Below are 15575 nucleotides of genomic sequence, written 5' to 3'. Positions count from 1 at the left end.
ACAATATCATAAAGCATAAATCACTCAGCCAAGATTTATCAAAAGAAGTATTGCACTTGTACACTAAAAACTACAAAACATTATTAAAAATACATTGAAGACTTCAATAAGAGATTACTTCACTCCTACCAAGACAAACTAACCAGGGTCCAACAAATACAGCAATTTTTCTTGACAGTAGTAGCACTATTGACCCACTAGATTTCACTCTCTTAAGGCCCCCTACCTCTGCGAGTCAAGCCAGACATGGTGCTGTTTACCTGTAATCTTAACCTTTGGAATGCTGATGCAAAAGGACCATGACTTTGAAGCCAGTCTGATCCTACTCCAAAAAACAAAACAGAAGCCATTCTTCTATTTAGTGCTTCAGGATATATTGTGGGGAACTCAGTAAGATAAGTAAGTGAGTTCTATTATACACACAGACACATTGCCACACTTCCTTTGTTGCACAGGGAGCTCCTTATACATAAGCAATCCTATGCAGAACACCATGGCAATGGAAAAGGCATCCTGTAATTCTACTGGTAGAAGTTTTGGCAAAAGCATGGTATGAAGGCAGACAAGTCTATATCCAGAGTGTTTATCCCAGTAAGAAAATAAAATCCTTCCTGTCCATGACAAAAGTAATGCAACGAATCAACCTGCCAACAGGTTCTTGGCTTACCTGGGAAATGGTAGGTCCTGCCTGGGTCATTGCTACTGGAAGCTTATGCACTAAACAGTAATTATAGGTAGGTTGACTTTAGTGAATGGGCTCAGAAATTCATCTATACAGGACTGCCAGCAGGTCCATAAATACTGGGAAAAATATGCTTTTGCACTTACATCTAATCTGATTGTTTTATGTTCAATTTAGTTTCCCTGTTGCTATAATCTCTGAACATCCTGGTGTATTCTATTCTCATCTCTTTACAATCTATTCTGTTCGGATGCTTGAAAAATTCAGCCTAGAATCCTCTTACATGAATAAAACATGTCTATCAAGTTTGGGAATAAGAATTTGAGAACCTAGGTGGTAACAATAATAGCAGATGTCTCCAGATATTGGTAACTAAGCACTTTATTGTTAAATGGGCTGGAAGGTCAATTTTTATTTGTCCCAGTTTCAAGATTTTATAATAGTATTGTATTATCTTTAAGTGGTTGTGCAAAGGAGTTGCTATTCAACACCAGAACTTCTTTTTTGGTGATGCTGCAAACTGAACTGCAAATTGCACAAGTTAAGCAAGCACTCTCCCACTGAGCTCCATCCTTAACCCTCCCCTGGACATTTTAATGTATCTCTAGATGCACTGTTTATGTCTGTGCAATATAAATAAAAGGAATAAGCTTTCTTACCTTCAGCAAATTAACTATTTTTCTCTTGGGAGCAGAATGGAAATGAACTTCTATAAATATTATCTCTGGACCAAATGAAAGGCAATTTTTTAAATTTAATTTTATTGTCAAGGTGATGTACAGAGGGGCTACAGTTACATATGTAAGGTAATGAGTACATTTCTTGTCATACTTGTTACCTCCTCCCTCATTTCTCTCCCACCTTCCCTCCCCCACAGAACTCCTCTCCCTGTTGTACAGTTAGTTTACAACATACTGTTTTGTAAATATTGCTGTTGCATTGGTCTGCCCTTTACCCTTTGTCTCACCTTTTTTTTTGGCCAGTCCTGGGGCTTGGACTCAGGGCCTTAGCACTGTCCCTGGCTTCTTTTTGCTCAAGGCTAGCACTCTGCCACTTGAGCCACAGCGCCACTTCTGGCCATTTTCTGTATATGTGGTGCTGGGGAATTGAACCCAGGGCCTCATGTATACGAGGCAAGCAGTCTTGCCAGTAGGCCACATCCCCAGCCCTGTCTCACCTTTTTGATGTTCCCTTTCCATTCCCTAATTCAGATAAATGTGTATACGATATCCAGGGTACCAAAATCAAATGCAGTACAGGGGCTAAACCATAGGGAAGATTAACAGAAGAAACAAGAAATAATTTCATATAGTATATTAAAAATAACACCAACAATGAAAACCCCCTTATTTCCATATCTTTGGGTTCATTTCACTTAGCATCATCTTATGTGATCATATGTACATAGCTATTGAGCTATTGTGATCCTCTGCTAGGACGATTCTAGACATATACTAATTATTACCAATGAGGGAACCCATGGACTCTATGTTTCTTTGGGTCTGGCTCACTTTACATAACATGAGTTTTTTCCCAAGCCTTTCCATTTCCTTATGAATGGGGCAATGCCATTCTTTCTGATGGAAACACAGACTACTATTGTGTATGTGTATGTGTATATATATACACATACACATACATTTCTTGATCGATTCATCTACTGAGAGGCATCTGGGTTGGTTCTATATTTTAGCGATGGTAAATAAGGCTGCAATGGACATGGTTGTGCTAACAAGGCCATACTAAGGCACTTTTTAGAAGCAACTATCTGGAGAAGGAAGCATAGTTTACATTGACCCTGCATATAGATAAAAGGCAGAAGACGATGTGAGTAGGAGACCAGGAGGGTCCATTAGAAGTAATGTTGCCTTTTGACTGGATGGAGTTGTAAGCGGAATCTACTGGCACCTAAGCATGTCATGAGATATGGGTCTGGATTCCACATTCAAGAATGTGAAGTAGTCTTTTGTTCTCTGCCTGTAACTTTTTTGTAACTTTCTAAACTAACCTCTCCTATGTTTCCTCCCTTCCATCCTTGACCCCTGTAATTAAATTAAGGACATAGCAGCAATTTTCTCTTATCATGTTACATTTGAATATCTTCTTATTGAATATCTCCAGTCTGGGCCATGGATTAGAAGTCTGGACATCAGAAAGATTGCTACTTGCCTTCCTTTCCCTCCTTCTGGGTTCTCTTCTCACCCAAAGAACATAGGCACTAGACTTGCTTACAAAGGGTAAGAAAAAAAAATGAAGAACAAAAGTTTCTGTTTTGCTCCCCAAATAGCCTTCCCAACCCCCGTCAAGACCCCTATAATATTATAGTTGTTTTTTATAATGGCCATTTCTTTTGGGTCAAATCAATAAATAGTGCCAAGCATGTAGTAAAGACAGTTTATTTGTGTGATGTAAACTAACAACTCTGCTTTAAAAAAAATAATGTGAAAATAGTTCATTCTGAGCCAAATGTGACTAAACCTGAACCAAGAACAGATTCCAATCGCCAAATGGCATGTTTCAGTGAGTGATGTTATATGAACTTTTATAGCCAAAGAACAACACATTCAACAAATATTTTGGTGTCAGGGGTGCAATTAGATTGAAGGAGAAGATACAGAATTAGATTCCGCAAAGAATTAGACTTAGATTTGATATTAATTAGTAAAGGGTTAAAATTAGACACAGTGATGCAAATTGCTGTGTGAAAAGATTTCCTATGGGATTTAGATGTAGTCTTAGTTTTATGGTTGGGTGAGTCTAGACATCTGCTAAGTTACTCACACATTCCAAGAAGTTTGCCTAATAGTTGTGAAAATGTTAGATTGGATACTTTGTGTATGTGTATGCTGGTACTCAGGCTTGAAGTCAGGACCATGTACTCCCTCTAGGCATTGTTGCTTATAGCTAGTACATTACTACATGAGCCACATCTCAAGTCCTGCTTTTTGCTGGTTCCTTGAAGGTAGAGTGATGCAGACTTTTCTGCCTCACTTTTCTTAGAACCTTGATCCTCTACATCTCAGTCTATTAAGTAGTTAGGATTACAGGTGTGATCCATTGGTGTCCAACTTAAAAGTTTAGCAGTGGGCTGGGGATATAGCCTAGTGGCAAGAGTGCCTGTCTCAGATACACGAGGCCCTAGGTTCGATTCCCCAGCACCACATATACAGAAAATGGCCAGAAGTGGCGCTGTGGCTCAAGTGGCAGAGTGCTAGCCTTGAGCGGGAAGAAGCCAGGGACAGTGCTCAGGCCCTGAGTCCAAGGCCCAGGACTGGCCAAAAAAAAAAAAAAAAGTTTAGCAAGAATTTATTTTCATATAACAGAATAAAGTAGAGAGGAATAGAAGAGAGAAATATTTCCTCTTCCTCACACAGGAAATGGGAGAGAAAGATTCAAAATGGAAGTTCTCACCTATAGCCTTCATACACCTGGTCATGTCATCTAGTTTTGGTAGATTAGATATGTAAAGAGTCTAAAATAGCCTAAGATCTGATTCAGTATCTTCTCAGATAACATGTAGGCTCTTTAACATAGGTGTGGCTTCTTCACAGAACTTCAGCTTCACAATTTTGGAGCACTAGCAAGTTAGCTGAGAGGAAGAGGGTACAGAATAGTTCAGCATCCTTTAATTCCTTCCTTATGAGGATGAGGTGAGTTTTGTTCATATTTTCCTCTGTGTAAAGGAGAAAATAACAAATGAGTTGTACCCTCCTCCAGCTCCATAGTCTGAGTGTTGCCTCTCCTGTAGTTACTACATTAAACATTTGTGTTACTACATTTGTGTTACAAGTCAGGGTCAATAGAAGGTGATCAGGTCACTAGAGTGCAGCCCTCAAGAATGGGATTAGTGCTCTTATAAAAGAGGTCCCAGAGAGCCACCTTGCTTCTTTTGACAAGTAATGATGCTGTAAGAAGCAGCCATCTGCACCAGAACCAGGAGGCTCAGTGAAGCAGGCAGATAAAACATAGTCCATGGTTGTCATGGCCACAGGCTAAGACCAGCCCATAGATCTGCTCCTGCCTAAAAGCCACTGCCAGACCCATCCTATCCCCGGCCTCATGATCACCAAAATGTACTGATCAATCTGTGTAGGCCAGACAAATGAGCATCCTATCTGATAACAAGGACACTAGCTCAGCAAAATGACATTCCCCTGAATGATGCATGTAAAGTGCTGCCCTTAGCTGTCCCTTTGTGAACTTTCAGGGAAAACACCTAATTAAGACTTCATGTGTATACACTGCATAGCATTCTAACAGAATCAACTGTGGAAATGAACATGAAGTATGTTTTTTGAAAAGTTATATAAACAGCACTTGCCACTCAAAGCTGTCTATCACAAAAGGCCCTTCCTGTCGGAGGTGCCCTCTGACCTTCCTCTCCACCCAAATTGACCTTGAACTGTTCCAGGTCCCTGGAGCCTTGGAGCAGTCTAAACTCAGGTCTGGTTCTACACTGTGAAGGTCTTCTCACTTTACTCACACTCTAATAAACTTATGCTTCTCTCATTACTCATGTGCATTTTGCTCAATTTTTTGTTCAAGATGCCAAGAATCTGGGACAACACCTAGCCCACAGCACTGACCAAGAATCTCACCAGACACTGAAACTGTCCTTGACTTGGTTGCAGACCCCCAAACTCCATAACTGTAAGAAGCAAATTTCTGTTGTTTGTAAGCTATTCATGTTGTACAGGTTGTAAGTCATCTCAGATATTTAGTGTTCATTTAGGTACTGCACTTACAACTTTAGAGCCTTGTGCTTGTTAGGCAAGCTCTCTACTACTGAGCCAGGGCTCCAGACTCTTGGGTGAGTGTATGTTTCAAAAAATATTTCCTTCCCTAAAAGTTGAGTTTTACTTAAGTAAAAGCTTTGACATTAAAGTGCCACATTTCCTTTATACTAAAAGAAAAGCTTCCATTACTATCTCAGTAACTTTCTCCTATTAGCAGGCAATGAATGAAACAAACAACAACTTGGATTTGTTAGACTAAGTCCAATAATAGCTAAGACTTTTGCTTTCCTGCTGGAAAGGCGGCTGACAGCAGACACAAAAGGCTGTGGTCAATTTTAGCCATCAGTGAAATAAAGCTTTCCTCATTAAAAAAAATGCTTTGGAAGAATTGGCTCAATACTGGAAACTTTGTTGCTTTTTTGGTTTTGCTTTTTCAGTGCCAGGGATCAAACTAAGGTCCTTGCACATGTCAGGCAAGTACTCTGTCAGAAGCTACATCTCTAGCTATTGGTTTTGTTTGTGTGTTTGAGACAAAGTATTACTACACAGCCTGCACTGCTCTGGGTCTTGGAATCTTATAAACCCCAACTTGCATGTCATAACCAAGACATCTTTTTATTCTAGTTCTCTATATCTTGTCCCTCTTCTAAACCTCATGGCTTATTAAGACACAATTAAGTGATTTTTAAATAGTGCGTGGGATTGTTAAGAAGGAGGATGGTGGATCTGTAGTAATTGAGTATGAGTCATTTGTAATATAGATCACTTTCCAGCATAATAATAATATGATTGTGTTATGAGAATTTCTTACTCTTCACTTCTCAATTTAAAGACTCAAAAAGAGGAACTGTCTAGTTCTACAGTTGAAATGGCTCTAAAATTCCTCATCTTAGTCTCATATATACATGTGAGCAATCAAAATCTTATCTAACTGTGTGAAAGGAAAAACCAAAATGGCTGCTCTTGGAATGGCCAGAATATTTGGACTTTTGATTCTAGGAAGTTTAGCCCCTATCCTAGGAAGGAATGACAAGGATAGCTACTCCACAGCCACAGGCTCTAACCCAGCATCCTGCTTGTTAAACATCTTCTATATTTAAAGGTATTTTCAAAGTCTCAATTGTGTCCCCTGACTCCAAGCCAGCAGACAAGCATTTGAACGTGTAATTATTCTTGTCATTTCAAGGAATCAGCAGATGGTGGCTTTCTTTATACTATCACCCTGCCAAGGAAAAGAATAGAATTGGTCTAAGTCCTACGATCAGTCACGACTACAAGGCACAAGACAAATTTAACATTGAATAAACAATGGAAGTTTTAAAGTCTATACTATAAGAAAATATCCTATTTTACATCTCCCAAGAAACAGAAATCTTGGCTGTGGAGAGAATAGCATATTGTCATTTAACAACATTACTTGCATGTAACTCTGAAACTAAATGCTCATTATCTGCTGCTACTCCAAGCAATTACTTAAAAAAACATAGAGCCGAAAAGAGAATTACAAAATAGCTAACACCATCCACCTGGTTTAGTGCCGACAGATCCAAGAACACAATGGACTTTCTAAATCTTTGGGGATGAAAAGGCATCATTCTGTACACTGTCGCTGCCCCCTCTGCCCACATAGCCAGTAGATCAAGCTTATCAAAGATCTCTCAGCATGAAAGAAACAGTTTGGTAAGTCAACACCAGCATTCAAAATTTGGCCATGGACATAGATTTATAGAGATATGCTAGCGGAAGATGTGTTTAAAATGCTTAAGAAATAAATCACAAGACTGATTTTTTTCCTGCCTTCCAATGTATCTTCCTTAAGTTTGGGTACATACTAAATTTAAAGAATGCCTTCAGTAAGTAGGAGATAGACTTGACAAATGGGATTATATCAAAATTAAAGGTTTCTGCACAGCAAAGGATAGGATATAGTTGCAAAACTAGAAAGCTGAAAGACTGGGAGAAAAATCTTTACCATCAATACATCTGACACAAACACAATATCCAAAATATACAAGGAGCTCAAAAACTTAACATTCCCAAACTAATAAGCCAATCAATAAATGGGCAAAGGAGCTTAAGAGAGACTTCTCAGAAGAAGTAAGAATGGCAAATAGACATATGAGGAAATGTTCAACATCTCTGGCCATAAAGGAAATACAAATCAAAATTTCAGGATTCCATCTCAACCCTGTTAGATTGATCAACATCAAGAATTCAAACGACAACAAATGCTGGCAGGGATGTGGGGGGAAAGGAACACTATTGTCCTATTTATGGGAGTGTAAATTAGAACAACCACTCTGGAAGGTGTTTTGGGGGTGCCTCAAAAAACTAAACATAGAACTTCTCTATGACCCAGCCATACCACTCCTGGGCATCTACCAAGATCATTGCAAGTCAGGATATGGCAAGGACACTTGTATTTCCATATTCATTGCTGCACTATCTGTAATAGCTAAATTATGGAAACAACCCAAATGTCTTACAACAGATAAGTGGATCAATACAATGGAATTTTGCTCATCAGTTAGAAAGAATGGGATTATGTCATTGGTAGGGAAATGGATGGACCTAGAACAAAGCATGCTAAATGAGGTAAGCCAAGCTCAGAGAGACAAATGGTTAATGTATTCTTTCATATATGGAAGCTAGATCTAAAATATAACTGGACATAATAACCTACACAGGAATCAAGGCATTCTTGCACAATCAGACTAGAGAATACCTATAGGGGAGGAACTCAAAGGTGTAACTGCTCTGAACATTTAAGCTAATCTTATTGAAACAAATTATAGGAAATTGAGACCTAGGCTTTTTGTTATTGTTGCTGGTGGTGGTGTTTGTTTTTGGGTGTCTCTTTTAGGGGAGGGCAAAAGTAAGGCATGGAAAGGGAGGGAGGAAGGGTGAACAAATGCAATCATATTGTTTATGAACTATGTAACTTTTAGGCAGGGATGGGAGGGGAAAGCAAAGGAAGGGATGACATTGTCCAAAAACTAAATGTACTCAGGAATTGACTTATATATTACAATATCTTTTGTTTGTTTGTTTGTTTTTGTTTTTTTGTTTTTTTGGCCAGTCCTGGGCCTTGAACTCAGGGCCTGAGCACTGTCCCTGGCCTCCTTTTGCTCAAGGCTAGCACTCTACCACTTGAGCCACAGTGCCACTTCTGGACATTGTCTGTATATGTGGTGCTGGGGAATCGAGCCCAGGGTCTCATGTATATGAGGCAGGCACTCTTGCCACTAGGCCATATCCCCAGCCCCTTATATATTACAATATCTTAATAATAAAATTATATTTTAAAATAGACAAAAACAAAAAGAATGCCTTGAAGCCTCAGTTCAATGAAAAGGACTATGGCTATAGTAGATTCCATCTTATCTTTCTTCCTTTCTCTCTCTTTCTTTGCTTCCTTTCTTTCTTCCTTTTTTCCTTCTTTCTCTCTTTCTCTTTCTTCCTTACCTCCCGAGGAATTTTCTTCTTTTAAATTTTAGTGTAAAGGTGATATACTGAGTGGTTACAGTTAATGAGTACATTTTTGCTCCCAAGGACAATTTTTAAAAGCACAGACGATTCTTTTTTTAAAAAATTCTAAGCTGAGTGCCTGTGACTTACACCTGAAATTCTAGCTTCTCAGGAGGCTGAGATCTGGAGAATCACGGTTTGAGATGAGCCTAAGCGGGAAGGTCTATTAGGCTGTGTCTCCAAAATAGCCAGAATGGCTCATGTGGTAGAAAGTCAGGCTAGCATATGTGAATCCCTGAGTTTGAACTGCCAAGAATCCTGACAGTCTAGATTGTACAGTGTTGGCTTGGAGGCTGCCCTTGGCTGTATCACCTTATGGTGAAGAGATTCCCGTAGGGAGTATATGTTTAGAACCAGTTAGTAATTACATCTCAAGCCAGAGAAAGAAAGAGAGAATGCCCCCATTAAAAGCCTGCCACCCCCAGGGACCTAAGGACCTTCCATTAAGCCCCACCTCTTAAAGCTCAAGGCATGATGGGGCGGGGGGGTGGGGCAGAGCAAGATTTACATATTAATCTTAGCAGGACATTAAAACACCGAGAACCCAGCCGGTAAAGTAAGCATGAATGTGACTGTGGACCCATCGCCATGGGCTGCTGAGATCAGGAAGGTTCTAGAAAATGGTGTGAGGATATGATAGCAAAATCAAGCCAAATTAAATAAAGAGAAACTTGTTCAAGCCTTTAAATTTTATACACAGGAGTTGAACATTTATTTGTGGAACAACTGAGAATGCTTGTGGTTCTGGAAATGGAAGGGTTTTTTTTTTTTCTCTCTCTCTCTTCCCTGAATGGCAGCATGTGGGCACACTTGCCAGCATCTTCCCCACACCCACGAGGGAAAATAACCCATCCAACACAGAAACGCCAAATCTGAGATGGTGTGAGAAGTCAGTCCGTTTAAACCCAGCCCTTTCTTTAGATACTTGTGTTAGGAAATGTGCCTCCACACCTCCTCAATGTTATTTTGAAATGAGAATTCTAGTGGGTGCAAAGAATAAAAAGTGGTAATGTATCCCAAAATACAAAACCCTTACTTATATTTTCCTGAGAAGGAAAACAAACAAGCAGACCAAAAACAACCTAGTGACAGGTGGTAGGAACAGGATGTCCACTGAGTATAGAGTTCAGAGCAACTTCATGATATTTTCTCCCTGCTTAACAACAAGGAAACCAACTCCTAACCATTCATTAATAAGGCAACATGAGCAACTGCTACTCCTTCACTACCCTGTTGCTAAAGATTCTTAAGTGCTATGTTGTCAGGACTGTGTCAATCAAACTTTCCTGGGGTTCCTGAGGCTTCTCCTTCACTAGGCCCAAACTTGGCCGTGGGCTTCTTTCTTTGTTCTGGTCAAACTTGGCAGCATTCTGATGAGTCAGTTGAACAGAAATGCCCCACCCTTGGTATCTGACCACCCTGATACTCTATCACCCTGGCTGATTTTTAGCAATAAATCTGCCAAGTCTGTTTAGTTAGAAAGCCCTTATCTTTCATGTTTCCTCTTAGCAAATTTCCATGCCCTGCCCCACCACAATGCTCTTGAGTTTTAAAACTCTTCTTGCCCTGGTGAGAGTCAGAATTAAGTCCAATTTCTCTCTTCCCTGCAAGACCCAATACAGTGGTCACTACACCTACTGTCATAGCCTCCCCCTTGAAAGACAGTCTGCCTTACTATCTTTAATAAGTGTCAACAGACTTTTGCTTTCTTTACCATACGCATTGGTTGTTTGATCAAGAATAGAACATAAGTCCATTTTGCCACAAGTCTTTGGAGGTTTATTTTCTCTAGCATAGAAGTCATCAATGTTCCATAATTACCGAACTGGGGAGAAATTTTTCAATCTTTTTTTTTTTTTTTGCATCAGGCACTGTAAATTCTCCCTGGCTGCTGCTTCTTTCCCCATTCCTTTATAGTTTGATTACTGTTTTGTGTGTTCTTTTTCTGCATCTTGCTTCTAGCTCTTATGACAGTCATGTCTTTTGATTTATTCACAGATACATAGTCACATTTTTTTCCATAATTGATCTCCTTTACTTTCTCTGCCTTTTCTGCCTTCTGTAATCATTTGGTACCTTCCAGGGGTCTCATTACATCAGAACCAACCAGGTCCTTGCTAGAAATACAGTCTCGCAGGACAATACCACTGGGCTTGAAACTTACAGAATTCACAAGTTGAACATAAGTTTAAGGACAGGATCATATTTCAGGATTCTTAGGGGATTCTAAAAAGCAGATGGAAATAAAATATGGACCTTCATATCCTACTCTTCTGCCTTCAAAAAGCTTATTAGCCCCTTTCTCTCCCATTTTCACATGAATTCTAATACTATAGTCTTGCTTTTCCTAAACAAGTCATAAGTTCTATATCTCCCAACTTCATCTTGCTCTTTGTTCTATCTGAAGTTCTCATCCTTTATTTCTTTTCCTTTAATACATAACCCTCTTTTGAAGGCCTGATACAGGAAACCACAGCACCAACACACCAACAGAGGGACCATTCTTTATCCTTAACCTTGGATGAACCATTTGGCATCTTAGCTCAGTTTTTGAACTGTAAATTGGGGAGGATGGCATTTCCTCCCTTTCAGAGATGTTGGAGATTTTTTCTCCCCTGTCTTGAGCTCTTTTGCTCAAGGATAGCACTCTACCAGATGGAGCCACAGCTCCATTTCCAGTTTCCTGGTGGCTAATTGGAAATAAGAGTCTACAGACTTTCCTGTCCCTCCTGGTTTTGAACAGTGATCCTCACTCAGATCTCAGCCTCCTGAGTAGCTAACATTACAGGCATGAACCACCCGTGCCTGGCTTTTCAGAAGACTTTCTTTCCCCCCACCCCCATACTTTTTTTTTTGTCAGTGGAGGGGTTTGAACTTGGTGCCTGGTGCTGACCTTGAACTTTTCTGCTAAGACTAGCCCTCTACTGCTTGAGCCATAGTTCTACTTCCTTAGGAAACTAAATATTGCCTTTTCTCCCCTAAGACTCTACCACTGAGAAACACAAAAGAAAAAGTTCTGTTTTGTCTTCCCCTAACATGCGATATTAGGCCATTTTCTAGAAGAGATTCCTGCTCTTCCCCTTCTTCCCCTCTCTCTTCACCTCTCCTTTTTTCCTTCCTCATCACTGTGAGTTTTGTACTTGGGAGGCTAAGGCAGGAAGATCAGGAGTTGGAGGCCAGCTTAAGCCAAGTAGTAAATCCAAGGCCAGCCTGGACTACATAGTGAAACACTGTCTCAAAAGACAAAAAAAAGGGGGGCGGGGAACAGAGGCAAACTGTGAGATTATCCATGGCAAAGCTTCTGTTTTATTAATTATTATCCCCAAATGACACATTGTAGCCACTTAATAATCCATAGATGGGTGGTAAATAAATGAAAGAGTCAATTGCTCAAAAATGTCATAGAGATGGCTGGAAATGTGGCATAGTGGTAGAGACTCTTGCTTGCCTAGCACGGATGAAGCCTTGGGGTTTGATTCCTCAGCACCACAAAGAGCTGTCAGTGGTGCTGTGGCTCAAGAGGTAGAGTGCAGGGACCGTGCTCAGGCCCTGCGTTCAAGCCCTAGGTCTGGCAAAACAAACAAAAATGTCACAGAGTAATTTTATAAAGTTTGCTCCCTCCCATGTGTCTTTAGGGAGGAGTAAAAAATGACATCGTTGTAAGCAAAAGAAAGAAAGAATAATAAAAAGACGCCAACAACTTTTCTCTTAAAGTATTAAAGCTTTTTTTTTTTGTGACTGCTGAGAGTAACTGACATTAGCTTGTCCTGCTTCTCCCTGCATGCGCTCCAACATTTTGCCAGTCTGGACTTTCTTTTCAGGGCTTCCTGGGTCCTTGGCCCCCTTCCCTCTGCCCCTAGGGACTGGGCTTGCATTGGGGTTGCCAAGGCAACGATAAGGATGTCTCATTCCTCACAGTTGTGCATATCTAAACTCTGGTTGCCTTTGTCCCCAGAACTGGCTGAATGCTTTATGTGTAGACCACTAAATCACCTATCTTCAATGCAGCACTTCATGCATTATTCTACCCCCAAAGCACTGATTTATAACAATTTCTTCTCCAGGGAATGGCCTTTACCTAGATCCATCAGATCCATCAATCTTTTTGAAGGCACCAGACTTTTTTTTTCTTTCTTTTTGGCCCCTACAAGTAATTATAAAAATCGCCTTTGTTTAGGCGTCGTAAGGGTGCGCACACAAGCGGCCGTCAATTTGAAAGCACGCGACGCGCCAGAGCGTTCATGATGGGTTTCCTTTTAAAAAAGCACAGGAGACCAAAAATAAACCTGACAAAGGGCAGCTGTGGGGTTTTAACATGTGGAAAACTCCACGGGTAGCAGTTATGTAACTGGAGAGAAACATGATAAATATTTCACACCGTTAGTTGAACTTCCATCTCTGACTTGAGGGAGGAGAAGGAAAAAGAAAAAAAAAAAAGCAAAGACATAACACACCTTGAAGGCACAAAGTTTAAGTTGAGAGGAGGCCAAAACTGTGGCTGAAAAATCTGAAACCTGACTTGCAGCAGGAGAGAAAATGGCTTTTTTTTTTTTTTTTCAAGGTTTATTTTTCCTCCCCTTCTGTCTGGAGTCCGAGCTCGCGAAGTTCATCTCCTTCCAGCAGGGGTTTCCCTCCTTGCCTTCACCCCCTAGACACTCAATCCCCCCAAAATCTCCAGATCTAGACTGTAAAGGAAGTTTTGTGGGATTTTTCTTTTCTTATGGGAGGGGGAGGAAGGAGTGGGGCACACGGCAGGAGAAACTCTCCCACTCATGCACCACCACCCCCTCCCATCCCTGCCACCGTCCCCGCCCCCCGCCCCCGGCCCGTCCCCCCTCGCCCCGGGGACAGCTGGCAGCGAGCGCCGCGCGGGACCAGACACAAAGCCGATCAATCCGGGCGTCGCGGGGCGGGGGGGAGAGGGGGGACCCGCTGCGCGCTCCCTTCCGCCGCTGGCCTTCTGCTGCTGTCCCCCTCACTTAGGACCCTGCGGACACCTAATCCTACTTCCACGCCTTCCCTCCCCCCCCCCCCCAGCCCCTTCACTCTTAAGAAGGTCGCCCCAGATCGCCCCCCCCCCCCCACACCCCGCGGCTTCCCATCCCAGGGCTGAGAGACGCACGGAGGAAGCAGCCCAGGAAGGGAAACTGACATCCCATCCCGATCCGCCTCCCTGCCTCCTTTCTCCTCACTACTCTCGCCTCTGCCTCTATCCCACCCCCCTGGAATTCAGGGGATCCCCCCGCCCCGCTTCCCCGACACCGGCACTCCAGCCACCCCGAACCCCTCGACCTTCCGCGTGGAGCCATCAGCTCGAGTCCGGGAAGATGGCGAGGGGGAGCCGCCACCGCCTCCTCCTGCTGCTTCTTCGCTACCTGGTGGTCGCCCTGGGCTGTAAGTTGCTCGGGTACCTCCTACACCCCCTCTCTCCTACACTCACCCCTTGCTTGGATCAGTCTCCCCCGAACCTCTGGGCCCCCCCTGGTCCTGGACGCGGCTCTCCCCGGCGGCGTCCCCGCGGCTCGGGGCTGGAGTCTGCGGGGCGCGGGGGTTTGGCGTTTGGAGCCAAGTGGCCGGAGGTCCTGGGTTTCTTGTACGTGGTGTTCGGGTTTTGTTCGTCCTAATGGGAGAAAATCAAGGGTTCCCCACTTAGCAGTCTCTCTCGCTCGCTCGCTCGCTCTCGCCCTCGCTCGCTCTCTTCTTGCAAAGTTGGGGTAAGTTTGAAAGCCGCAGGGACGTGATCAGAATGCAAAGCTCGCCCACGACTCCTCAAGACGCCCACAACTCTGGAAGATGGCATCGCCCGGCGCCCGCGGGCAGCGAGGGCACGCGGGGGGGGGGGGGATGCAGGGTTTCTCAGGGTCCCGCGGAGCCCTTGGGAAGCCCGTGGGGTGGGCCACGTCCGTGGCTGGTGAGCCAGCATGGCTTTGACCCTCTCCACCTGCATATTCACGTGGAGCTTGGAGAAGTCTGGGCTGCAACCCTTACCCAGCTGCGGCGCCCCGGGCAGCCACCTGGACAATAGTGAGAACGGGGCGGACTGAGCGAGCGCACTGGAGAGATGCCCCTAAGTCAGTTTCACAGGATGGTTTGCAGCAAGCTGTCGACGCCTTCACAACTCGTGAATGCTTTAAAATGCTTTTCTTCACATTAATTTTTTGTTTTTAGGAAAACAGGAAATTACACTAGATCCTTAAGTGAGGAAATCTTGCTTTTGCTTTGCTTTTTTGTTTTCTTTCTCCTTTTTTCCCTTTTGTTTTTCCTTTCCACCTCCCACATACACTTTTTTTTTTTAAACCAAAGTGACTTGTTGTTGATATTTAGGTTCTGGTAATTTAATACCTGCAGTATTCAAAATAACCTTCCAGATGAATGTCATGTGTCACAGTGCAATGACTTTTTCTCACCCACTCATTAGACAAGTGATCAGCCTCAGGTGATGAGGCTATGTCCTTTAAAGGAACAGGGATCAGATAGTCTTAAGAAAGGAATACATTGAGTCAGAAAGGCAAAGTTTCCCAATCACGTATTTAGGCAAATTTGAAATATTCATTGACATCATTAAGTGCCTTTCTTTCTCTGGCTACACACAGAAAGAAATGAGTTCAGACTGAAAGGCAGTCTGGCGG

The 15575-nt window shown here is 42.5% G+C and overlaps 1 protein-coding gene across 2 annotated transcripts in view; it reads left to right on the top strand.

Moving 5' to 3' along the window:
* Positions 1-13808: 13808 nt before the first annotated feature.
* The window catches only part of Jam2 (junctional adhesion molecule 2), a 46170-nt gene continuing 44403 nt past the window's right edge, over positions 13809-15575 (top strand). Inside the window, exon 1 of one of the 2 annotated variants that reach the window (XM_048346384.1) lies at positions 13809-14340. In XM_048346384.1, the coding sequence (XP_048202341.1) occupies positions 14274-14340 (67 nt within the window). In that variant the 5' untranslated portion in view covers positions 13809-14273. The remainder of the gene's footprint in view (positions 14341-15575) is intronic. The other variant, XM_048346383.1, reaches the window with a different exon arrangement.

The sequence above is a fragment of the Perognathus longimembris genome, chromosome 5 (genome assembly GCF_023159225.1).
Source record: "Perognathus longimembris pacificus isolate PPM17 chromosome 5, ASM2315922v1, whole genome shotgun sequence".
Taxonomy (NCBI): domain Eukaryota; kingdom Metazoa; phylum Chordata; class Mammalia; order Rodentia; family Heteromyidae; genus Perognathus; species Perognathus longimembris.
The sequence above is the reverse complement of the archived record's forward strand: the minus strand, read 5'-3'. Positions and strand labels throughout refer to the sequence as shown.